The sequence below is a fragment of the Pteronotus mesoamericanus genome, unplaced genomic scaffold (genome assembly GCF_021234165.1).
Source record: "Pteronotus mesoamericanus isolate MK-2021 breed Mesoamerican mustached bat unplaced genomic scaffold, CSHL_Meso_final contig_44, whole genome shotgun sequence".
NCBI lineage: Eukaryota > Metazoa > Chordata > Mammalia > Chiroptera > Mormoopidae > Pteronotus > Pteronotus mesoamericanus.
Window position 1 is genome coordinate 1353311 of NW_026555166.1, and position 21691 is coordinate 1375001.

The following is a 21691-nucleotide window of genomic DNA, read 5'->3' on the forward strand; positions in this document are numbered from 1 at the left end:
CCTGGAGCCTCCAGAAGAGAACCCGGCACTACTGACTCTTTGATTTCAGCCTAGCGAGACTCATGTCAGACTTCAGACCTTCAGAAATGTAAGATGCTAAACATGTGTTATTACGACCCTCTTATTTTGTGGCAATTTGTTATAGCAGCAATAGGGAAGTAATACACTGAATAGCTGAATTGAGACGGTATCAGTTCAGAATGACCAGAAAAGTCATGGGGAATAAAGAATTAGATCCTGGGGAATAAATCAAATGAAGAGAGGGAGCCCTGGCTGGGTGGCTCAGTTGGTTGGAGCATCATCCCATACACCAAAAAGGTTGTGGGTTTGATTCCTGATTGGGGTGCATGTGGGAGGCAACCCATCAATATTTCTCTTTCTCGCTCTCTAAAATCAATAAAAGTATCCTTATGTGAGGATTTAAAAAAAATGAAGAGAGGGGAGCCAAAATGTAAAGTTACTCAAGGAATAGATGCCCCATGATGTGATTGCTTGCCATAACAATTTCATTGCTAAATTGTGTCATCTGCTAGTCTTTTTTTTTTTTTTTTCTTTCCTAGAATTTGCCAACAGGGCAGACCTGGAACCTGGGTCCTGCATTACTGCTAATGTGTAACAAGTATTCTGTGCCTCCAAGTGGAGATCATGTCTGAAGTCCAAATGCAGAGATATGAACTATTTGTTGGGCTCTGCTAGGTTGCAGAAATACTTGCTCCATTAGGGTGATTAATGATTAATATAAACTTCAGCTGTTTTTCAGGCATCCTTAAAATAGTGGCTGAAAAGACAGATTTCAATAAAGGCTGAGCCTTTTGTTGTGAGAGGATCAGGCTGTGAACCCATGAGGCGAAGGGTAAAGCTGGAGTTCCAGGTTGGAGACATCTGGGAGAACTCTATAGACTATCTGAAACCAGCTGTATTTTACGCCAACAATTAGATAAAGATTTGAACTAGGACAATGCAAAGAGATTGGAAGGAAGCAAAGTGGACACACTTTACAGTTAAGTTAAAAGTGATAAGACTTGTGTATAAACTAAATGACAATCTTAGTTTTCTATGCTGTGTAATTAGGAGATTGGTATATCATGAGCTGATAGTGAAACTGAGAAGGTGGGTGGGTAGTGTTTTGGTTTTAGTTTTTTTGTGGAATTATACCTTCAACATAATTGTGGGACACCTTTTTGGAGCAGAAGGCCCAACTCAGAATATTATATCAGAAGTGGGAGAAGGAAGGCAGAGTTTGGGAACTGTCAAATCAAGGATGAAAATAGTTAAGGTCACAGGAGAGTATGAAATTGTTTAGGAAGAAAGTGTTAAGATTCATCTGGATACCATTTCTATGTGGTTAGCAGGAGGAGCTTTCTAATGAAAAACCATTTATAGCAGTCTTGCACACCTCAAGCAGGCTGAATAGGGGAGAGCAGAATTCAAGGAGATTGGTGAGCAGAAACGAAAGCTGAGGTGTCAGTGTGACAAAGGCTGAGTAAATATTAGGTTGGCACTAGTCAGCAGAGAGAAGCAACTTTTAATACAATCAAAAAAGATGTATAAAGCTGAGCTGTAAATTGAGAGGAGAAACGCCATATGAATGATGGGAGCATGGGAAAGAGAAGCGGGAGGGGGAGAATGTTCGTGCCTTGGGGACAATGACAGGCCTGTGTGAAGAGGAAGTTGTAAGGTAGAAGCTGGAGAGAGGAAGATAGGCAATGCCAATTCCTCTTCCTGGAATTAAAGTTTAAATGACAGTAGGTATGCCCCAGTGGGACATTTTATATGGCAGTTCTGTGCATGTGAGGAGGCTGGGCTCCAGGCAGAGCTGCCCTCCCCTGTTGTGAGCGTGTGAGTGGCACAATGACATGCAGCCAGAAAGAAGCTGGCACACAGGAGGGTTTGACACCCATTGTGTTCTCAGCATCACATTTCATGGGAGGGAGAGCCAGTGCCTGCCTCTGAGAAGCATATGTTATAATTAGGAAGACAAGATCTTCACAGAGGAGAACAGCTTTAACATAACCAAACCGGAGACAAATTTTTAAAACTGATATTGTAGAACTTCAGAGTACAGGGAAGATCCTATTAACCTCTGTGGGGGTAGTTGAGGAAGGCTTCCTGGATTGTATGGGGCTTAAATTTGACTTTTAAGGTAGAATGAGTAGGGTAAGCACAAACAAAATAGGGCCTTTTCACCTTGGTCTCAGGAGTTACTGACTGCTCCCTGGGTTGTCACAGCAACAGGGTAGCTGTCGGTGGGGACTGCAGGCCTGCAGAAGGAGATGGAACTACAAGAAGAACCTGGGGAGAGGGGGTAGGGCTTTGGGAAGACAGGCCATGGATTGATTAGTCCTGGCTATGAACCTGACCAGTGGGGTGATGTACTTAACCTCTCTGAGTCTCAATGTCCCCGTCTATAAAATAGGGGTCAGAAAAGGTAACTCATAAAATGGTATCTTGTGCACTGGCCTTCATGCACCTTGTTTCTTCCTATTCTATATATAGCAGGTACACACTTTCCTTTCCGTAATCTGGCTCTAGAGGCAGACCCCAGTCTGTCTGTCTGTCTCATTCTCCTTCTATTCACATCCCAAACAAGTGCCCAAGTGTTCTTCTTAAACATTTGTCCAATCGTTCCTCAGATGCTAAAAGTCTTCTCCATTGCCTATAGGGGAAAGTTAAATTTCTGCCTTTCCTGGCATTGACTTCGGCCCCAGGTGTATTACCTGCTGACCCTCCCTCACACCCATTCTTTAATGAACTGCCTGCCAACATCCAAATGGCCCAGGCTCTTTGGGCCTGGCTCATATTGTTCTTTCTCCCTGGAATTCCTTCCCTATGCCCCCAGCCTCTACTTACCCTTTCCTTCTTCCCCTTCTTAGGATCTGCCTTGTGCAAGACTTTGGACTTGATCATTGAAGTGTTTCCTGAGTGACCCCTACCCCTACAAGCCCTCCCACAAAATATAATTGCCCCCTGTCTTGTGTGTGTCCACTCCAGCTGGCACAGCCTTCTACAGCATGGCTCATATCTCACTTCATTTGCTCCTGCAGGGCTGCCTCATCCCATCAGATTTGGGGTTGCTTGAAGGCAGAAATGATGGCTCTTCCTCTTATTTTGCTTGACTTCACCGAGCCGACCGTGGTGATTAATTAAACACATTAGGCAAGCAAGTGAACGAATGAAGCAGAAGCCAGTGTCCTCTGGCTAACTCTTTCCTCTTCGAGTCGTTTCAGGTTAGGCTGGGCCAGAGTGGCACAGGTAGATTTTTTAGAATGACTGTAGCCATCTTCTTTCTCTTCACCAAGGCAGGAAACTAGCTAGAGATAAGCTTCAAAGTTTCCTGAATTTTACTTTGGAACAGCCACTCAGGAACCGTCTCCTGCCTCGCTTGGTCAGATGGGTTCAGTGTGTGTGCTTGCCTGGGAGCTGGAGCCTGGTAAGGCAGGTCCCTGAAGGCTTTGGGGACTCAATGCCTCTTCCAATCTGAAGGAGCTTGTTTTGTGCCAACCTCCATTCTGTGTCAGTGATCTCTCTCATGTCTTTGAAGTAAGAGGGAAATGACTTGATACCATCGTCAAGTGAAGTGGCTCTGAATCTGTGTCTCGTAAAGCTCAGGAGCAGGACTGGCCTCAGGTGTAAAACTGAAGTTAACTAAGCCTGACTTTCCAGTCTCCCTTCTCCAGCCTGCTCTTCACCCTCAATATCAAATTGTCTATTTTGTGCCTTTGTTTTCTCTATTGGAAAGTGTATTTTCTGCTGGAAGGGCATTCATTACTCTTATCATGTCAGCTTTATCTAAATACCTCTTAAAGTGACTAACTTAAAGTTGGAAGGCTTCCCTCCCCACTGGTAAATTTGCAGAGGGTACAACAGTCCTAGTTATAAAATATATAATAATATAATAATAATAATACATATCTATGACGTACACACGTGGGACATGGAAATGGACTCTAGGTTCAAATATTGGTTCTTCCAGATATTAACTGTATGATGTAGGTAATGTACTTACCCTCTCTTAGCTTCTTGTTTGTAATCTGTAAAATGGAAGCAAATTATTTCCTGTTTTGAGGTTTGTGGTGAGTGGAAAATGAACATCGCATAAGCATGCGTTGAATGTGCTTTGGACTTAGTCTGCTGGCGTTCAAACGCCTGACTTTTTTCTTGCCATGGTGTGACCTTGGAAAACTCTCTGTGCCTTAATATCCTCCTCTATAAAATGATGATGATGATACTAGTACCTACCTCATAGGATGTATGAGGGTATCATGAGAAAATACATACGAAACTTCTCAAGAAAGTACACAATTAATACTCACACAAATGAAACTCTTGTTACTTCAAGTGCTGTGAGAATTGAAAGAAATAGTAACTTTGAAAGTCTTAAACAAGGTTCAGGTATCCAGGATCCCCCTAAATGTAAACTTCTTTAGGAATCCTGGAGTGACTATATATGGATGTGTGTGTGCACAGGTTTGCATTTCAGGGGAGAGAATCTGAGAGCAAGATAACCCAGCTGACTTCACCACCCAAAATGTCCAGAAAAGTGTCCTTTTAGGTGTCAAATCATAGGGTCTCACTCTCACTCAGAATGTTTGTAAATTATGATAGTAATTAAGCCTTTCTAATTAAAAGTGTTAAGAAAGAAAAAAAGTCTCCCAGACTACTTAGAGGCTTGCAAAAAGTGATATGGGAATGATTTTTCTTTTTTTAAAGGAACCAAAACAGGTGCTGTTTAGGGGACATTCCTGTTGGCTGGAAATCAGAAACTAGGTACCATTTGTCAAATGAAGACTTTGTGGTAGATCTCTGGGTCGCAAACTTGAGAGTGCATGCAGATCACCTGGACAGATGGTTAAAACACAGGTGGCTGGGCCCCACCCCACCAGAGCTCCTGGGTTCTTAGATTTGGGGTAGTGCCAACAATGGGCACCTCTCATGAGTTCCCAAGTGATGCTGTTGATGCTGGGTTATCTGAAATCTGCCTCATAAATGTCATAAGGGGAGTCTTTTGAAACCAAAAATTGTCAGGCCCATTGCAGACCTCCAGAATCAGAAACTTTTGGTGAAATACAAGCATAAGCACCCAGGTGATTTTCATGATGGGGAAAACTTGGAAAACACTGGGAAAGACAACTTTCCATGGCTCTGTCTGATCTGTCTTCATTAGGAGATATCAGAACTGATGGACACAGAATGAAGACTCAGAGGAGGAGGAAACACTACTGGGAAATGCTGTAATTGAATTTAGAGTATGATTAGATTAAATTTAGAATGGGGAGACAGTTCTCCACTTGGGCTGCATATTAGGCTTAGCTGGGGAGCTTTGAGATCCCCATGTCTAGTCCACACCAAAGAATAGGCACCACAGAATCTGTGAGAATGGATCTCAGGCTGATTATATATATATCTATATATATATATGTGTGTGTGTGTATGTATAAATACAATATACATGAAGCTTTCAATGCCCATCCATGGTTAAGAATGACAGAAGAAGAGATCTGGGTCCTGGCCTCTATTTTGCAGAAACCTAGCAGCATGACCAAGGGCAAGTCTTCTAAAGCCTTTGGAATAATTCTCTATGGTAAAATGAGTGATGGTGGAGCATATGGAAAAGTGTTGGGATTTGATGACTGGTTTTCAACCTTGGCTAGACACTTGAATCATCCAATGAAATTTAAAAATAAAAATCTCTTGATGGCCAAGACCCACTCCAGCATCTCATATTGGGCCTGCGCATTGGTATTTTGTTGTTGTTGTTGTTTAATGTTTCAGGTGTTTAGAATATGCAACCAGGTCCAGAACCATTGCATTAGAGAATTTCTAAAACCCCTTCTGAGTTATTCACTATGTCCCATTTGAGTTAGTCATTGACTTCCTATAGTCAGTGTCAAACCATTTTTCAAAACACAGACTAAATTATCAACCATTTTCCATCAACTGACTTTTCTCATTGTGCATTAGTATTTACTACATTATAATGGCTCACATAATCATATAACAGGAGTTAACCTTTTGGGGAACATTTATAACCTTTTGGGGAACATTGCTTGACACCTTCTAGTAATTTATCCTCCTGAAAGCTAAGCATCTGAATACATTTATAGAGGATGACATGACAACTTAAAGAACATAACTTACTTGCCCAAGTGGCAGAATGATCCAGTTTCATATCTCATGCCAGTTGCATTATGCCAGTACTTTTAAAGTTGTAATGGCTCTGAGAAATAAACTGAGGATTCTGTAAAATGTGGACTGTGATTCAGAAGGTCTGGCGCAGACCTGAGATTCTGGCTTCCGCCCACCGCCCCCCCATGCTGTGATAACTCTTACTGGCCTGTGGACAATGCTTTGAATATTAAAGCTCTGTCCCATATTCTCCGCATGTAAACCAGTGAGCTGGGCTCCTTTATTCAGACATTATTATAGATTTAATGGGTCCTGGCACATACAGGGTATAAGCCCCACACAGAACATACTCATCCAGAAGAGTGCTGTTTTCTTCAAAGTAGACCCTTTGGGAGTTTTGCCCATATTCTAGAAATAGTGCTTCTAACATGCTTTTTTTGCACTTATTCTTTGTGAATTCCCTTTCAAGCCTTGGGCATATTCTTTGGACCATTCTCAAGCTTAGCAGCTCTTCAGCCCCAGAAGATAGACTAGATTTTTGGAAAAGCTATATCTGGTGAAATGATGAATGATGTAATACTGTTTAGGTCAATGTAAATAAATGAATATAAAGGTGCAAGGAATATAAAAGGTCCTTGCCTTTGTGAAATATTACCAGAGAAGAGATTGGGAAGTGATATTAGTACAGAGGACTTCACTGAAACAGAAGCAAATACTTCCAGCACTGGAGAAGCTGGAACAACTTATGTTCTGGTCTACAAGCAAACAAATACCAGAGCAGTCTTCATGTTTACAACAGTATCATATTCAAGGGGTTAGCAGACTTTATTGTTAAGAATAGTAAGTATCTTAGGGTTTGTGGGCCATATAATATAGGCCCACATATTTTTCTGTGTGTATTTTAACCAAGGTAAAAGTCTTTTTTGTTTGTTTGTTTGTTTGTTTGTTTGAAGAGCATACAAAAACAAGCCAGTGGCCACATTTGGCTCACGGGCATAGCTTGTTAATCATATTTCCTCACTAAATAATGCCAGTTAAAAAATGTACATCTTTATCTACATACATAATATATTCTGTTGTGAAATAATAGGATTTAAGACCTTTTAAAGGGTAAAAAGTACTTAGGCCTTAGGCAATGTTATAATAGTCAAAAGTTACTTAACTAACAGAGGGTATTTACGTTGATGATAACCCCCAAATATCTTCATAGGCCTCTTTTTCTGTCCCCCTTCCTCTATGGGCACACACAGTATTATTGATGCTCCCAAAACAACTATGCTACTAAACATGAATCCTATAGAAAAACAATGCAGGACCTATTAGAGACAAAAGCCGACAGTTCCATAAACAGCCTGGGGAATACAAAGCTGAACAGAAGTAAGATGCCTAGAATTTCCTCATTCCTTGCTCTTCTCAGGAACTATTAGCCAGAATACTGTCTCCAGAAGTTTTTTTATTTTTTTATTTTTTGGGTTTTTTTGTTTTTGTTTTTGTTTTCACATAGCAGATTGAAAGGTCAGGCAGGGTGGCCTTTCACCCAGATGGCTAATTCGGTTAGGAGAAAAACTGACCGATTGAGGATGCTAGCAAGATAGTTTTGTGGCAGAAAGTTGCCAAGCTGAGGCGCACTTGAAAGGTATTGTGAGCCTGGCCTATTCCTGGGAGCGCTGATTATGGACGTAACCTTGGCTGGAAGTTGACATGTGCTTTTTCAAGCACAGCTGCTGCTTCCACCTAGAGCTGGCCATGGTCTCCTGAGGGCCTGTAGATGAAATCAGGATCCAAGCCTGGCCAAGGTTCTGTACTGCGATGGCTGCATCTGTTGCCCAACAAGGTGGAGGCGGCTACTTAAAAGTCACCATGGAACAAAAGGGGTTTCATGTGGAAGGGCCCTTTTAGAGGTGGTTCCCAGGTGACATGGAATGACTCTGGGGCTTGCCCTCTGACACCACGCTGCTCTGTCCTGAGCATCATAGAATTGTGTTAGATTTCAGATCTGAGCAAGACACTGGCATATTTGCTGGCCTCTGTAGGGACTTGTGGCTCATAGAAGGAAGGGGATACAGGGCACTCAACAAGGGAGTTTTCAGCTTGGTAGAGATTTGTAAAAGCTCTGGTTATCAATGAAATGAGGAGGTTTTTTTCTGACTGTGTCCTGCATGACACAGCCAAGCAAAAAGCTGCAGGGGTCAGAAAGTGAAGGGGTATGCATACTCACTGGGCTAATAATGTCAGATTGCTGGGGAAAAACATTTCTAGATGTTAGGCAAAGGAGAACCTGAGGCTGTGAGTCCTGTGGTCTCTGGTACAACTACTCAACTCTGCCCTAGTAGTGCAAATGCAGCCATAGGCAATTTGTAAGTGAATGGGCAAAGATGTGCTGCAGTAAGACTTTGTTCACAAAATCAGGTGATCAGAGGAAGGAAAGACAGAAGAATTTTTAGATAAAGATGACAGAGCTTAAAGAAAGATCGCTGTCCCTATATACTTCTCCACAGCTTCCCTAGGGGCCTAAAGTTTCTACAGTGTACATTTTAAAGTTCTTAAGGACTCAGGAACATCTTAATTGGGTTAAGATATTATATTTAGAAGAATATATTAGAGAATATTATTTTCTCTGTGAGGAGAAAATATTACCTTAGTGACTAGTTACTTTGACTAACCAGTTAGCATACTTTGCTGGCTAAACAGTCATAAGAGGGAGTAAGACTCAACAGAGGTAAGTGCAGAAGGTCAGAAAATATCCAGGGACCAAAAATATATCTTCTGTGTGCAAGATCTTGTACAGGGAGCCATAGGGGCCACAAGGTTGAACAAAACAACCATATTTCAAGGAGGCTGAAATTGAATCAAACACGTACCATATCCATACAGGGTGAGGCAAAAGTAGATTTACAAGTTGTGTGGAAAATAATACAATAACTAATAAATAATACTATAGGAATAAACTGTTTTATGTACTCACAACTGTAAGCCTACTCTTGCCCCTCCCTGTATATATATGTACATATTTCTAATTCTATATATACTCATTCATGTATCTGTACATAGCCACAAATAAGGAATAAAATGATAGTACGTGGTAAGTAGCTGCCAGTGGTGTAGGCAGTAACCCGGAAGAGCTTTAGAAAAGAAGTCTGTTCCAACTGACCAGTCTTCAGTGGACTTTTAATTGAACCATAGGTTATTGCTAAGAGGTTACTTGGTGGAGGCACCTGCCTCTATTGTCCCCCACCCCCAAACAACAAAACCATAAGCACAAAGGGGAGAAAGTGGGGGAACTTCTGATTGTCACCCTCATTAAGTTGGAATTCTGTACAAAGAGGCCCAAGGTCAGATATAATATTGATTAAGATGGTTATTGTTCCTTTGCATTGTGGTTATAGCCTTAACTCCATGCTTCTACTTATCATCTTGAAATATATGAGACAAGGCAATAAAGAATACCTGCATTTATTCAACTATTCTGCAAAAAACCCTTGGCTTCTGGTAAAAGTTAAACATGGATGGTTCATTGCAGCCCTTATCCACTGCTAGAGATAACCTGGAACTCTGGGCCCACCAATATGCAGTGGGGGTATATTCATTTCACATATATGAAAGTCAACTAATATTTCACTTATATGGGACTCTGAGAAACCAATTGATAGTGGAGGGTAATAATACAGTTTTTCAGTGAAAGGATGGGTAAAACAAAATCCCAGGATGCCCATAGTAATTAAAAGGGCATTGCATTTATTGCATGATTCTAAATAACACATGGCAAGTCTCTCCTATCTTTTTCACACAACCACACGTTATTGATGAACATACATCAAGAAGGCATTAGGTGGTGCTTTATTGCATTATTTTAAGCCATTGAGGTTTTTATATAAGAAGGGTATAGATTTATGCTGAGTGATTCAGCTATGAAGCAAGCACATTAATTTGTTCATGAATGTGAACTGGTGATTACCTCCATTAAAGTCACCAGGGCAGACTGATCACTTTAATTTGGGCAGAGGTATGCAAACAGCATTTGCTAGTGGTGTGTGTATACCTAAGAGCACAGGCAGAAGAGCAGTTCTGCATCCCTGAGGAGCCCTAGGAATGCAGATTTGTGTTCTCATAGGTGTATAAGTACTAGGGAGGTTAGGAAGCCTGGTGGGTCTAGGAAAATAATTGCTTCATAGCACCATGTGGCAGATACTGTGTAAGGTTCATTTAGTATTAGCTGCTGAATGCTGATTTGATGGTAAACTCCAAAAAGCACGGAACATAGAACATACAATTGCTCCCAATTCTAGATCATGGAACTCAGGATCCTTCTAGGGATGACTAAGTAATGACAAGTTGAATGGTGCTCTACTTCATACAGGATGAATTGAACTTGTGAGATTTAGTAAAATCAAAAAATTGTAATTGAGTACTTGTGCTAGGTATAGTGAAGGGTTATATCATGCATGAATTAACAGTCTAGCTGGAGAAACGTGAAATGACTTTTAGCAATCCTGATTCCCACCTGTGGTTTGTAGAATGAAGGGTGAAAAGACATTGAGATTGATGTGGTGGCCAATAAGGCAAGGAGAAACTGTGCTGAGGAGTATGGGATATAACGCCAGTGACACTGGAGAATTAGCAGCTCATTCATTACTGGGGACCTTTCAGCAGGCTCTACTGCCATATGTGAGTAAGTGCCACAACAGTGTCCCTGATCTAGAATGTATATTTCTGAGAGGGGCAAAAAGTTGATACTTAAAGATACATATAACTTTGTTTTTCGTAATAACAAACATTGGAGACTTCTTTAAATGTATGATAAGAGCAAATTGACTGAACACATAAAGCAAAAATGTTCAGGAGTCTTAATCAGTTATGAAAAATAACTACAATTATATAAAGAATCTGGAAAATATATGCTGTGTAATATTAAACAGTGACAAAAAGATACATGCTGAGATTGCAACTTTATAAAAATTATATATAACTGAAGGATAAACGATGCAAATGATCACTTAGATTTTTCTCTACTCTCATCACTTCCACTTTATTTTCTTTGTCGTAAATTTTACAATATGAACTTTAAAAATGCACTTACTTAATTTCACTAAAATATAACATCTATAAAAATATCTGATTACCTCTGTCAATGGCACATTCTAGGTATCAGTGTTTGAATAGATGAATACATGCATCAGTGATTGGGCATTGTTATTAAAATACTTCTTTTCATAGTGACCTTTCACAATATGAAGCTAACATCTGTCAGCTTCTTACTGGGTGTTGGGTTAAGCACTCTCTCCATTTTTTTTTTATGTCAGACTTATCACCACTTTGTTATTTTATATGTATGTTTTATAGTTGAGGAAATTAAGGCCCATACAACTAACACAACATGCTGGATGGAAAGAATAAGAGTCAAGATGTAAACCATAGCTGCCTGACTCTAAAGCCCAGGATCTTACCATTAGATGATTAAAAAGTTAAAATATATAGAATAATTACAAGAATCAGATTCTTGGGAGAAGTCTTTTAAAATGGAAGCATGAAAACGTGTTTCTCATTTTCTCCTGCTCCAGGGTTTTCATGCTGCCCCATCTGCCAACCTCTACTGAGCCATCCTTCTCTTATCAAATTATCCCTGTTGTCTCCTCTGTCTTTCAGAAACCCACTTACTGGTAATCAGGTTGATAAACTCATCTTCTTTCAGGGCAGTTGAATTTTAAAAGGATTCCAAAATACCTCAGTCAGGAGGAAAATGGGGGTGTGGGGAAGGCAGGAGAGGATAAAGGGGGGATAATTGGTGATGGAAAGAGACATGACTTGAGGTGGTGAACACATAATATAATGTACAGATGATATATTGTGGAATTGTACACCTAAAGCATATATACTATATATAATATATATACCAATGTCACTCCAATACATTTAATAAAAAGGAAAAAAATTAAAATAGAACAACTATAACACCATACTATAATAAAAACAAACAAGTAAACAAACAAACAAAAACAGATCTCAGCCAGGAAGAGAGAATGCTGCTAACATTATCTGGAGTGGCCACAACACTGGGGCTCTGTTCATATCAAATCACGAGACTGGTCATTAGGTCTTTTTCCTTTTTTTTTAGGACCATCTTTGTGGAAGTCCATCATCATCTTAAGGTCAAATCCCTATTTTTACATCAGCTGCTACTGCCTTTTCTCTCAACATTTCAGGGAAGCGTATTGTTTCATCTTTTACTGACCTGTAAAATTCCATCGGTAATACAGAAGGCATATTCTATAGGATCCTTAAAATTCTAGACAAGATGAGCACATATATATTAATGCCTTTTTGTGTGCTAATCCTATCAGTGCAGATAACTGAAAAAACCTTCAGACTGAGACCATAGCATTCTTCATTGCCATGATTGTTATAGAGAATAACTGCATGTGGAATTTGTGCCATCATCTCTTCCTTTATGGTTTTATATGGCCATGTGGATGTAGTCACTGGAAATTCCATAAGTTCCCTTTTAATGGTAAGTTAATTCATTTTATCCTCCAGTTTATGATGATAATGAAATATGAACATGGGAAGCAAGTACTTTATAAACCTCAGGATTGCTGTCCTGATTTACTTCAATAGTGTAATCTTAAAACACCTAAAGCCGGAAAAATTAATGAAATGATAGTGTTTAGGGGTTTAATGCATTGAATATGCACTGGCATCTAAAATTGAACAGAATTACACATATTTAAAAAATGTAATTTGATTTCCAGGGCAGCCAGAAAAGAAGAAAACATTCTGGTCTTTCTGATGTACCTCATATCACTTTGGAGTTAAACACTTTCTTAGCAGAGGCTTTTAATGTCTAATTAAAGCTAAGCCTTCCAGGCATTTTGGCTTTTCTTGAAAGTGTTCAAACAAGACTATGGCATTTCTGAGGCGAAGCTGCTTTCTGTAGTGATGTCCACACAAAACCAAATTTCACAGTCATGTTATACTACTCATCTTGAACTTTGAGCTATCCAGGATTTTTTTTGTGTGATTAAAAATATCTTGCATTTTAAATAGTTGCAATATATTTTCATGAAGCTTCCACACGTTTTTGAATTTGTCAATTTTAACTCTCCTGTCAGTGTCCCTGGACTATCTCTACTTGTTTTTTTTTTTGGCCTGCTAAGGTGATTATTAAAAGTTAGGGAATGAATGCCAGTTGTAGTACAAATTCAGTTCAAGGAACAAGATATTTTCTTGAATCAGCATCAGCTTTCCTTGCTGGTTTACTGTCTTTCTAATCCTACTGATAGTGTTTGTCACACCTACTTATACAGTGTGCCTCCAGAAGAGCAGAAATGTCATAATTTTTGAGCATCCAGAAAGTTGTGCTAATCAATCAGAAAAGAAATATTAAGATGGCTCTCTTAACTTTCCATGTGTTCGCTGATTTCCACCCAGGGGTACTGATTGCTCCTTTTTCTGAACCCATTCAGTTCTTGTCCTCAGCAACATGTGATTTAGTGATGATTACTAAGCTCCTTTCTTTTCTCCGAGATAACCATTTTTAAAGCACTAAGTCAGACATAGAGACTTGGCCTCATCTTTGCAGTTTCTACTTCCCCAAATTCATTATGCTCTCAGAAGTTATGTGTGTGTGTGTTTGTGGGAAGGGGGGCAGCAGGGAATCTTCCTTTCATAAAAGATTGATGGGAATTGTGTATAATTAGTTCACCAAGGAGCTGTGCCAACTTTATTCATAGGCCTACTCACTTTCAGAAATCCCAAATCAATCAAAATAGCCCAACATTTAACAGTTAACAGCATACTTTGTTTTCTAAGCCTCTAGGAAGGTCAAATGACTCTTGTTGACTCAGCTAAGTTGTAAACAATTCAAGACTGGAGAAATCAGGGGCCAGAGCCAGCCTATAAATATTACTTGCTTGGTTGACGCAAGCAAGTTTCAAAAATCTATTAAATTTTACCATACTCCTCAACATCTTTTGGGTTGCAATCTAGTAACACGAACCTATTAATGGTCTATTGTCTGTTATTGCTATTAATCTTTTTCAAATGTCTAATGATTCTACTATATCATTCCCTTCCCCTTATCCCTGCATTAGGAAGGTTATCATGCTAATTTTTTTTAAGGAGAAAATATTTTGATTTGAAAAATAGGACTTTTTTTAGGTCACAGTTTCTGATATTATAACATAAGGGCTATAAAGAACAAGCAGTTAAACAACTCTTAAATACCTACTGGGTGCACTAGTCTTGGGCTGGTGTTGGAATGTCAACTGGCCTTTCAAGTTGCATTATTGATTGGGAGCTGCTTCAAGACTGAAACGTAATGTTTGCTGCCAGAGTTCTAGAAATCACAATATATGAAACCATATTCACAGTCACTAAGGTACCAATGTCTAGTGAGAAGCAAAAAGGCAAGCCAAAGGAAAATAGGAAGGTAAGAATGTGGATTGAGTCCATGATCAATTTAAAATATACAAGTCTGCCTTTGGAGATAGTGAAAGCTTAGCATTATATTGGAAATATTTTCAGAATGTTTTAGAATGCAATATAAGGTAAATGAAATTCTGATTTTAAGTGGACTTAAAGAGCAGGAGTACATTGCAGAGTGGAGGCTGCCAGGCTTTAGAATTTTTGGATCTGTAAATTAAAGAGAATACTTGAAGAACTATGGGCAATTGCCCACTCTTTACATTTTGCTAAGTGTTGCTAGTGTTATTGCTCCTTACTAATACTCTGTTGGGCAGTGATGTTCCTACATTAGATCTAAGACATAATAGAATTTATACAAACAAAGGATGAAGGAAGATCTCAAAACAGTACAAAGAAAAACACATTATCACCAGACAGAATTATTGATTGGCATCTTCTTTACAGAAGAGCCCAGTTCATCTTGACCCTTAGGCTCCCAGGTTCAGCTTTTTCCTGGGGACCTGCAATCAGCATGAGCAGTAGACTGAGGTCTAGAGAGACTCGGTGTGTAAGTCACCTCTGTGATGGACAGTCCAGTTGCAGTATCCCTTTTCCATGCTTATTAGGCTGGTACTCTTTTGTTGCCTGCAAGCCTTAACTCCAAACCATGCTTAGGTTTCTACCTAACTTGTTCTGTGCCCTTTTCAGATTCTTAAAGGGAAAGAGTGTATTTCATCAGAGCTGGTGATATAATAGATTGAGATTGCTATGTTTTTTAAAACAATTATTTTGTTATGGAAAACTTCAAGCAAAAGTACATACACAGCATGTACAATTAACAATTTTATACTTTCATCCAGCTTCAATAATTATCAGCTACTGGTTAATCTTGTTTCTTCTATACTTCCATTCAATTTTCCTACCCTAGGTAAACATAAAGCAAATCCCAAATATATTTTATCCATAAAGACCTCTGTATTAATCTCTAAAAGATATGGACACTTAAAAAATAACTGAAATATCATTTTACTCCTTAATATCATCTAATATTTAGTCAATACTTTTATTGTTTCACAATGTACTCTTATTTTCGTATTTATTTATTTCCATATTTCTGGATGTGTGTATTACAGTTTATTTTTTCTATTCAGGAACTAAAAAAAGTCTGACTTTCCTACTAGTTTATCATCATCAGAATTCTCATGAATGCATTTATGTGGTTTCATTTTACATGTTTCTTTGTCACCTGAATTTTCTGTAAATTCAGAAGTGATCACAAGGCTGATTGTTTCCAAGGTTTTTGTTTGTCTTTGGTAAAAACACTTTATAAGTAATATTTTGTCCTTCCACCAAGATATACATGTTTGGTTCTCTTACTCTCTCTTAATTATGTGTATTTTTATGTTAACAGTCATTAAATGCTTGGTGTAGAGTCATTATCTCATTGAGAGTATGGGTATTTCTTTCCTCTTCTTACCAAAATGCAAGCGAATATTACCCAAGACCTGGTTCCTGGATTATTTCTAAGTTTTCATGTTGTTGTTATATAGGTCATGCAAACCTCTTTAGCAAATATTCACAGCTGAGCAAAAGTGTGACCTCAAGTCTCTCTTACACATCAAGTAATGTTGATTAAGAACAAACAAAATAATTATCTGAAATTATTTTATAAACTGAAAGGTTGTACAATAGCAGAAATGGGAAGAATTTAGTTGAAGATTAAATGATAGAATTTTATATTTAAAAAAATTTACATTTTTTTGGAAATTCACCATAGCATCCCAAATTTTCTCATGCCACGTTGGACAGGGAACACAGCATTCTGGTGTCAAATAATGGACGAGAATGTAGGGAGCATTGTTTAGTACCGTAATATTCGTAAACATATGCCAGTAGGTAATGTGAACATTTTTCTAGACAAATTAAAGGGGGAGATTTAATTTTACCTTTGAGAATAGCTTTAATCCATAATGCATTACAAATCACTATATTCAGTAAAAATAAATAAATAAAAACTATTCTTTAATTCAATAAACACATATTGAGCACCAATTATTTATCTGGCATTTGGAATATAAAATACACTAGAATAAAAATATAACAAAGATTAATAAAATGCAGAGTGGAGATAATATGATATAACAAAAATAAATTGAGAATCTGTATTGTTAGTTCTTATTCTGCCTTCAAGGAATCTCCTACCCCTGAGCATTTAGTATCAAGGTATATTTGTCTTTCTCACAGACTTTGTCTTCACTAATTTACCTAGTTGTCAGAGTATCTGAAGAATCAAAGGTGAAGTATTAAATATAAGAAACTACATGACAATGTTTGGAACTCTGTGGTCTGTCATAATACTATATATTCTTATTGTAATAGACATACTATGTTCTTAAAAACTTCAAAACAGGATTGTTTGGACTAACGATTTATTGAAATAGTATTTAAAAGTATTTCTAGTATTACCATCTATCCAGCTCCTCTTGCTGACAAGCAGTAGTCTTCCAAATGACCTCCAGGTCTGTGTTTTTCCCACTGCTCCCCACTGTTTAACTAAGATTTCTTTCACACTAGGAACTGTACACATGTGTAATGCAGTGTAAATCCCAGGGCATTAAGACATGATAGGAAAGCATGGTTTTTGAGAGCAAAAGTGAGCCAGATACAACAGGGCAGGTGGCCAGGAGGCTCCTGGGGATTGTCTCTCATCTAATCACTTGTTCTACTTGCTCTACTGCTCCCAGGCCTGGTGCCCCTTCTCTTATCCCTTGCCCTTTCTAATCCCCATCCTCCTCTCTTCTTGACACCAGCCTGATGGGACCAATCAGTGTTTTGATGGTGGTTTTGTGTGCTGTTGACCTTGGCCAATCAATCTGAATTTGCATTAACAACGCTCACTCCTTGAAGATAAGGAATAATACAAATTGAAATGCTTGACCTGGGATCTCGAATTCAGTTCAACTATTTTGGTTGGTTTCATGTGTTAAAAGCAAAACATTTGAATACCTTTATACTAGACTTGTCTGTTCTCATTTGCTACACACTCCACTGCTACCTATGGATTATACTGGCCTCTTCTACACATTTATCCAACCCATGCAGCCCCTGAAAACATTGGAGTTGGCTATGGTGGACTAGCATCTTCCTGACAGATTCTACCGGCAGCTCTGAGTTCCTTCAGGTAGAGCACACTGATTTTCAGCTTTCTATGAGCCTCTTTTAAATTCAAAGCATTGCCTGTAGCACATCTTAGTGATCATAATTAAGTACTTATTTGGCCCAAATTACAGAATTCTGCACTCAGTGATGAGTCTAAGGGAGCTCAAGTGACGCTGTAGGACAACCGTAGCAGACAACGGTTCACAGCAATGCAGTTGAAATGCATCATTGTGTGTGCATGAGCATCCTGAAGCAATAATTTGTTATAAGCACCCTATTCTAGAAGAAATGCCTAACTTAGCATTAAAACTAATAACATATGATTCAACATTGAAAGGTAGCCTAACCTTATTTGTGAAAGATTCTCCTGGATGTATCGCTATCCAGAGAAGGTGTAGGGTCATGCAACAGTACACTTTCCCTTTGCCTCAGTGTAATTTTCACTCAAATTTTCTTCAATACAGGTTGCAAATTTGGCCTGTTCCATCTCCAACAATGAAGAAGGGGTGAAATTAGTTCGAATGGCAGCCACCCAGATTGACAGCCTGTGTCCCCAGGTAAGCTTTTTTCACTTTGTTTCAAAAACTGGATGGTGACTTGAAACTCAGGATCTTCCATGCTCCAGCCCTTATGCCACACTTTTCTTTGCCTTGCCCTCTTTCCTCTCACCAGAATGTGCTACCGAACATCTATGGGCTGTTAAATTTATCAAAAAAAAAAAAAAAAAAAAAGGAAGGGTAGGACGGGAAGAAGGGAGGAAGGGAGGAAGGGAGGGAGGGGAAAAGAAAGAAATAAAGAGAGAAAGAGAGAGAGAGAGAGAAATAGAGAAAGAAAGGAGAAAAAGAAAGGAAGGAAGGGAAGAAGGAAGGAAGGAAGGAAGGAAAGAAGAGGGGAAAGAAAGGGGGAAAGGGAAAGGGACAGGGTGAATTTCAGTCTCTTCAGAATCACTGGCAATTATTGTCTCTTCTACTCATACTGACTTTTTTTTTACTTGTTTTGGGCTGTTACTTAAATATTCCTTATCTATTTACTTTGTCTCAACAACTAAATTATAAGCTGCACATGTAGAACAAGAGTTATGCTTCTGCCATATCTGTGATAAATAAATAGACTTGTCCAGTAAACACTTTCTGAAATCTGATGGTAATTACTGCATCTTAAAAGAGGAGAAAAGCAAAGCAAACAAAAAGTAATGGTAGTTGCTGATCTAGTTCATCATTCATGTTTTGATTGTCCTTCTGAACATTGAGAACCCACTTATCTAAAGAAACTACATAGTCCCTGGTTTCAACACGGTATTTTGAAGAGGGTTCTCAATATGTCCTTGGATTGTTTTTAACAAATAGGTCATCAATGCAGCTCTCACCCTGGCTGCCCGGCCACAGAGCAAAGTTGCTCAGGACAATATGGATGTCTTCAAAGACCAGTGGGAGAAGCAGGTCCGAGTGCTGACAGAGGCCGTGGATGACATCACCTCAGTGGATGACTTTCTTTCTGTCTCAGGTAATCAGAAACAGGCCCCTTGGAAGGAGGCTGAAGGAGGAGAGCAGGATGAGATAAGGGATAATTTGTAAATGTCATGGGTCTGTGTTTCAAGTACTCTTCTTGTCCTTCTGAGCTTTCAATCATCTCTGCAAATGTGACTCTCATACCCTCTTGAAAATTCTTCTTTGATGTGCACTTCATTTCAAGATACTAGTCAAAGCATTAGGGGGGAAAACACAACTTTCTAATAAAGATCAGAAGCCCAAACAGATTATTTAAGAAGACCTAGATTCTTTTCTAGTTCTGGTGTTTTTAAAAACAGGATGGTCTTGGATGCACCTGAATCACCCATCTGAATAAGGACATGGGATATAGGATTGATTAATTCTCATGGTTTATGTTTTAATCTTAAAAAAAAAAACAACCTTGCTTTTTCAATTTGGCTGTGTTAAGGGGTTCATTTTTGCAATAAGTGAAGTTCCCCAGGTTTGCCATAAGCCAGGAAGAAATATAAGCCACAGAATGAACCCATTAGAAGGCACTTGGGAGCTATTGAGGCTTTGAGCACTTGTCTATGAGGTTGTATAAGGAAGAGAGAAAAAGCAAATAGAACTAGTGATCCCTTGAAACTGTAACTTTCTTCCTTGTAAATGAAGCCAGACTGAAGGATGTTAGTGCATTTGAATAACAGTGTAGTCAGTGACTATTTTGATCTTTAATGGGACTCATCAGTGCTATAGCAGAATAGGACCACCAGCCAACAAATGGGCCTTTTTCCCCAAACACGTTTGGCTTAGTTCACATAGAAAGTCTCTGTGTGTGGAGTGGGGGAAGAGGTCTTTGGAAACATTGGCCTCCAATGTGAGGTATTCAAATAACCAAGTGATCTTTGAAACGTTCAAATTGACCAGGGGTTGATTCCACCCACAGGTGTGTGAAGCTCACATCTGTCAAGTCAGTCAGCAATGGCCTTGACCAGGTTATACTTGTTCTTGACCACTGAGGCATGAGAGGGAAAGGCCACAGCACTGCTAGTAAAACCAAGCCAGCAGGGCCCCTGACTGCAACAGTATGGGAGAGATTTCCAGGGGAGGCTGTCGTATCTGGGAATTTTTCTTAAGTGCATTCTTTCCTTTTCATGAAGAAAAGGAAAAGAAAATGAATTTCCACTGGGGGCTTCTGTTTCAAGCTTGTCTGGCAGCAGCATAGTTGAATCTATAGATCTGATGGATAATCGAAAAGCCAACTTTGAAACCATGGAGGGCAGGACAAGGCAGATGGGAAAAACAAGCTAACACATGCTCAGTGTCTATAATTTGCCCAACTCTCTGCTGTTTGCTTGAATTCTTGCCAAAATTCTATAAAACAGGTTTTGGTATTCTAAATCTTCCTTTGAGAAAACGAAGTCATTGAGAGGGTAGGTAACTTGGTGGAGAGGGTATTAAAATTCGGATTGTCCTCTTTTCAAAAGCTCCATGATTCTCAGTAAGTGAAGCTAGAAGAGAAATTTCCTTTGGTGCCTCCACCTCTCCTCACAGCTCTCTTTCCCCTGCCTCCAGCATCCTCATTTCTCTCTTGGGTTCCTTTCAGAAATCCATCCTGTTCTTCATTCCCAAGGTGCTCTACTTTGGATGACTTGTCAAAGCAGCTATTCATTTAAATATACCCATACCTAGGGTTTGGTTGATAAAGAACTCAATATGTTGCCATTTCAGGGATTTTTGCTTTTCTGATGGCTGAGTCCTAACATCACACAAGATATATCCAGGAAATGCATCTCTCTTAAGGAGATTAGGAATGGTTTGGATAGGCACATTGGGGACTTGGATAGTGGGGAATAGAAGAGTGGCCAATAATATTGAATATCTTTCTAGTGTGTACTCAGTTTTTGCCAGGATGACTGCAGGGGCCCCCGAAAGAGGCAAGGGGACTCGCACCCAGCTTCAGCTCTCACAGAGCAGTCCCAGTAGCCCCTGGAAAGCTTAACCTTCATCCCTTTGAGCTACGAATGAGTAGAAGATATCCACACATTCCTTTTTCCAAAGAGGAATCATTTCAGAACTTCTCACTTTTCTAACTTATCCTTTCCTTTAGATGACTATACAAATATTTCTGAGGATGGGGAGAAGCAAGGTGGGCAGGTCTTATGTCAGACTTTTTCAATAGTGCAAAGCTATTCTTAATTTTCTCACACCACCCCTGCCTCTTTGCCACCTTTCTCCCTGTCATTCCTTTGTGCAACTCATTATTACTGGCAACAAGAAAAGGCTTTGGCTTCCGCTGATAACACAGTGCAGTCCAACCCCAATGGTACAAGTGCCTCAGTGTGCCATGACAGGAAAATGAACAGGCGCCGTCAGGGAGCCAGCCTCGGCAGGGCCTGCTAGAGCATGCCTTCAGAGACAGCAGGCACCTTTCCACAGAGAGGCTTGACAAATAATGACACAGCCCACCCTCCTGCTGGTAGGCTGTGGACACAGCCCAGTAATTGGAGAAACTACTTCTCATCACTTTTCAAGTT

At 39.4% G+C, this 21691-nt stretch overlaps 1 protein-coding gene across 3 annotated transcripts in view; it reads left to right on the top strand.

Moving 5' to 3' along the window:
* Window positions 1-21691, top strand: part of CTNNA2 (catenin alpha 2) — a 1090206-nt gene that overhangs the window by 969422 nt on the left and 99093 nt on the right. For all 3 annotated transcript variants that reach the window (XM_054577629.1, XM_054577628.1, XM_054577630.1), the window contains 2 exons: window positions 18150-18242; window positions 19032-19188. In XM_054577629.1, coding sequence (XP_054433604.1) covers window positions 18150-18242; window positions 19032-19188 — 250 coding nt within the window. The remainder of the gene's footprint in view (window positions 1-18149; window positions 18243-19031; window positions 19189-21691) is intronic.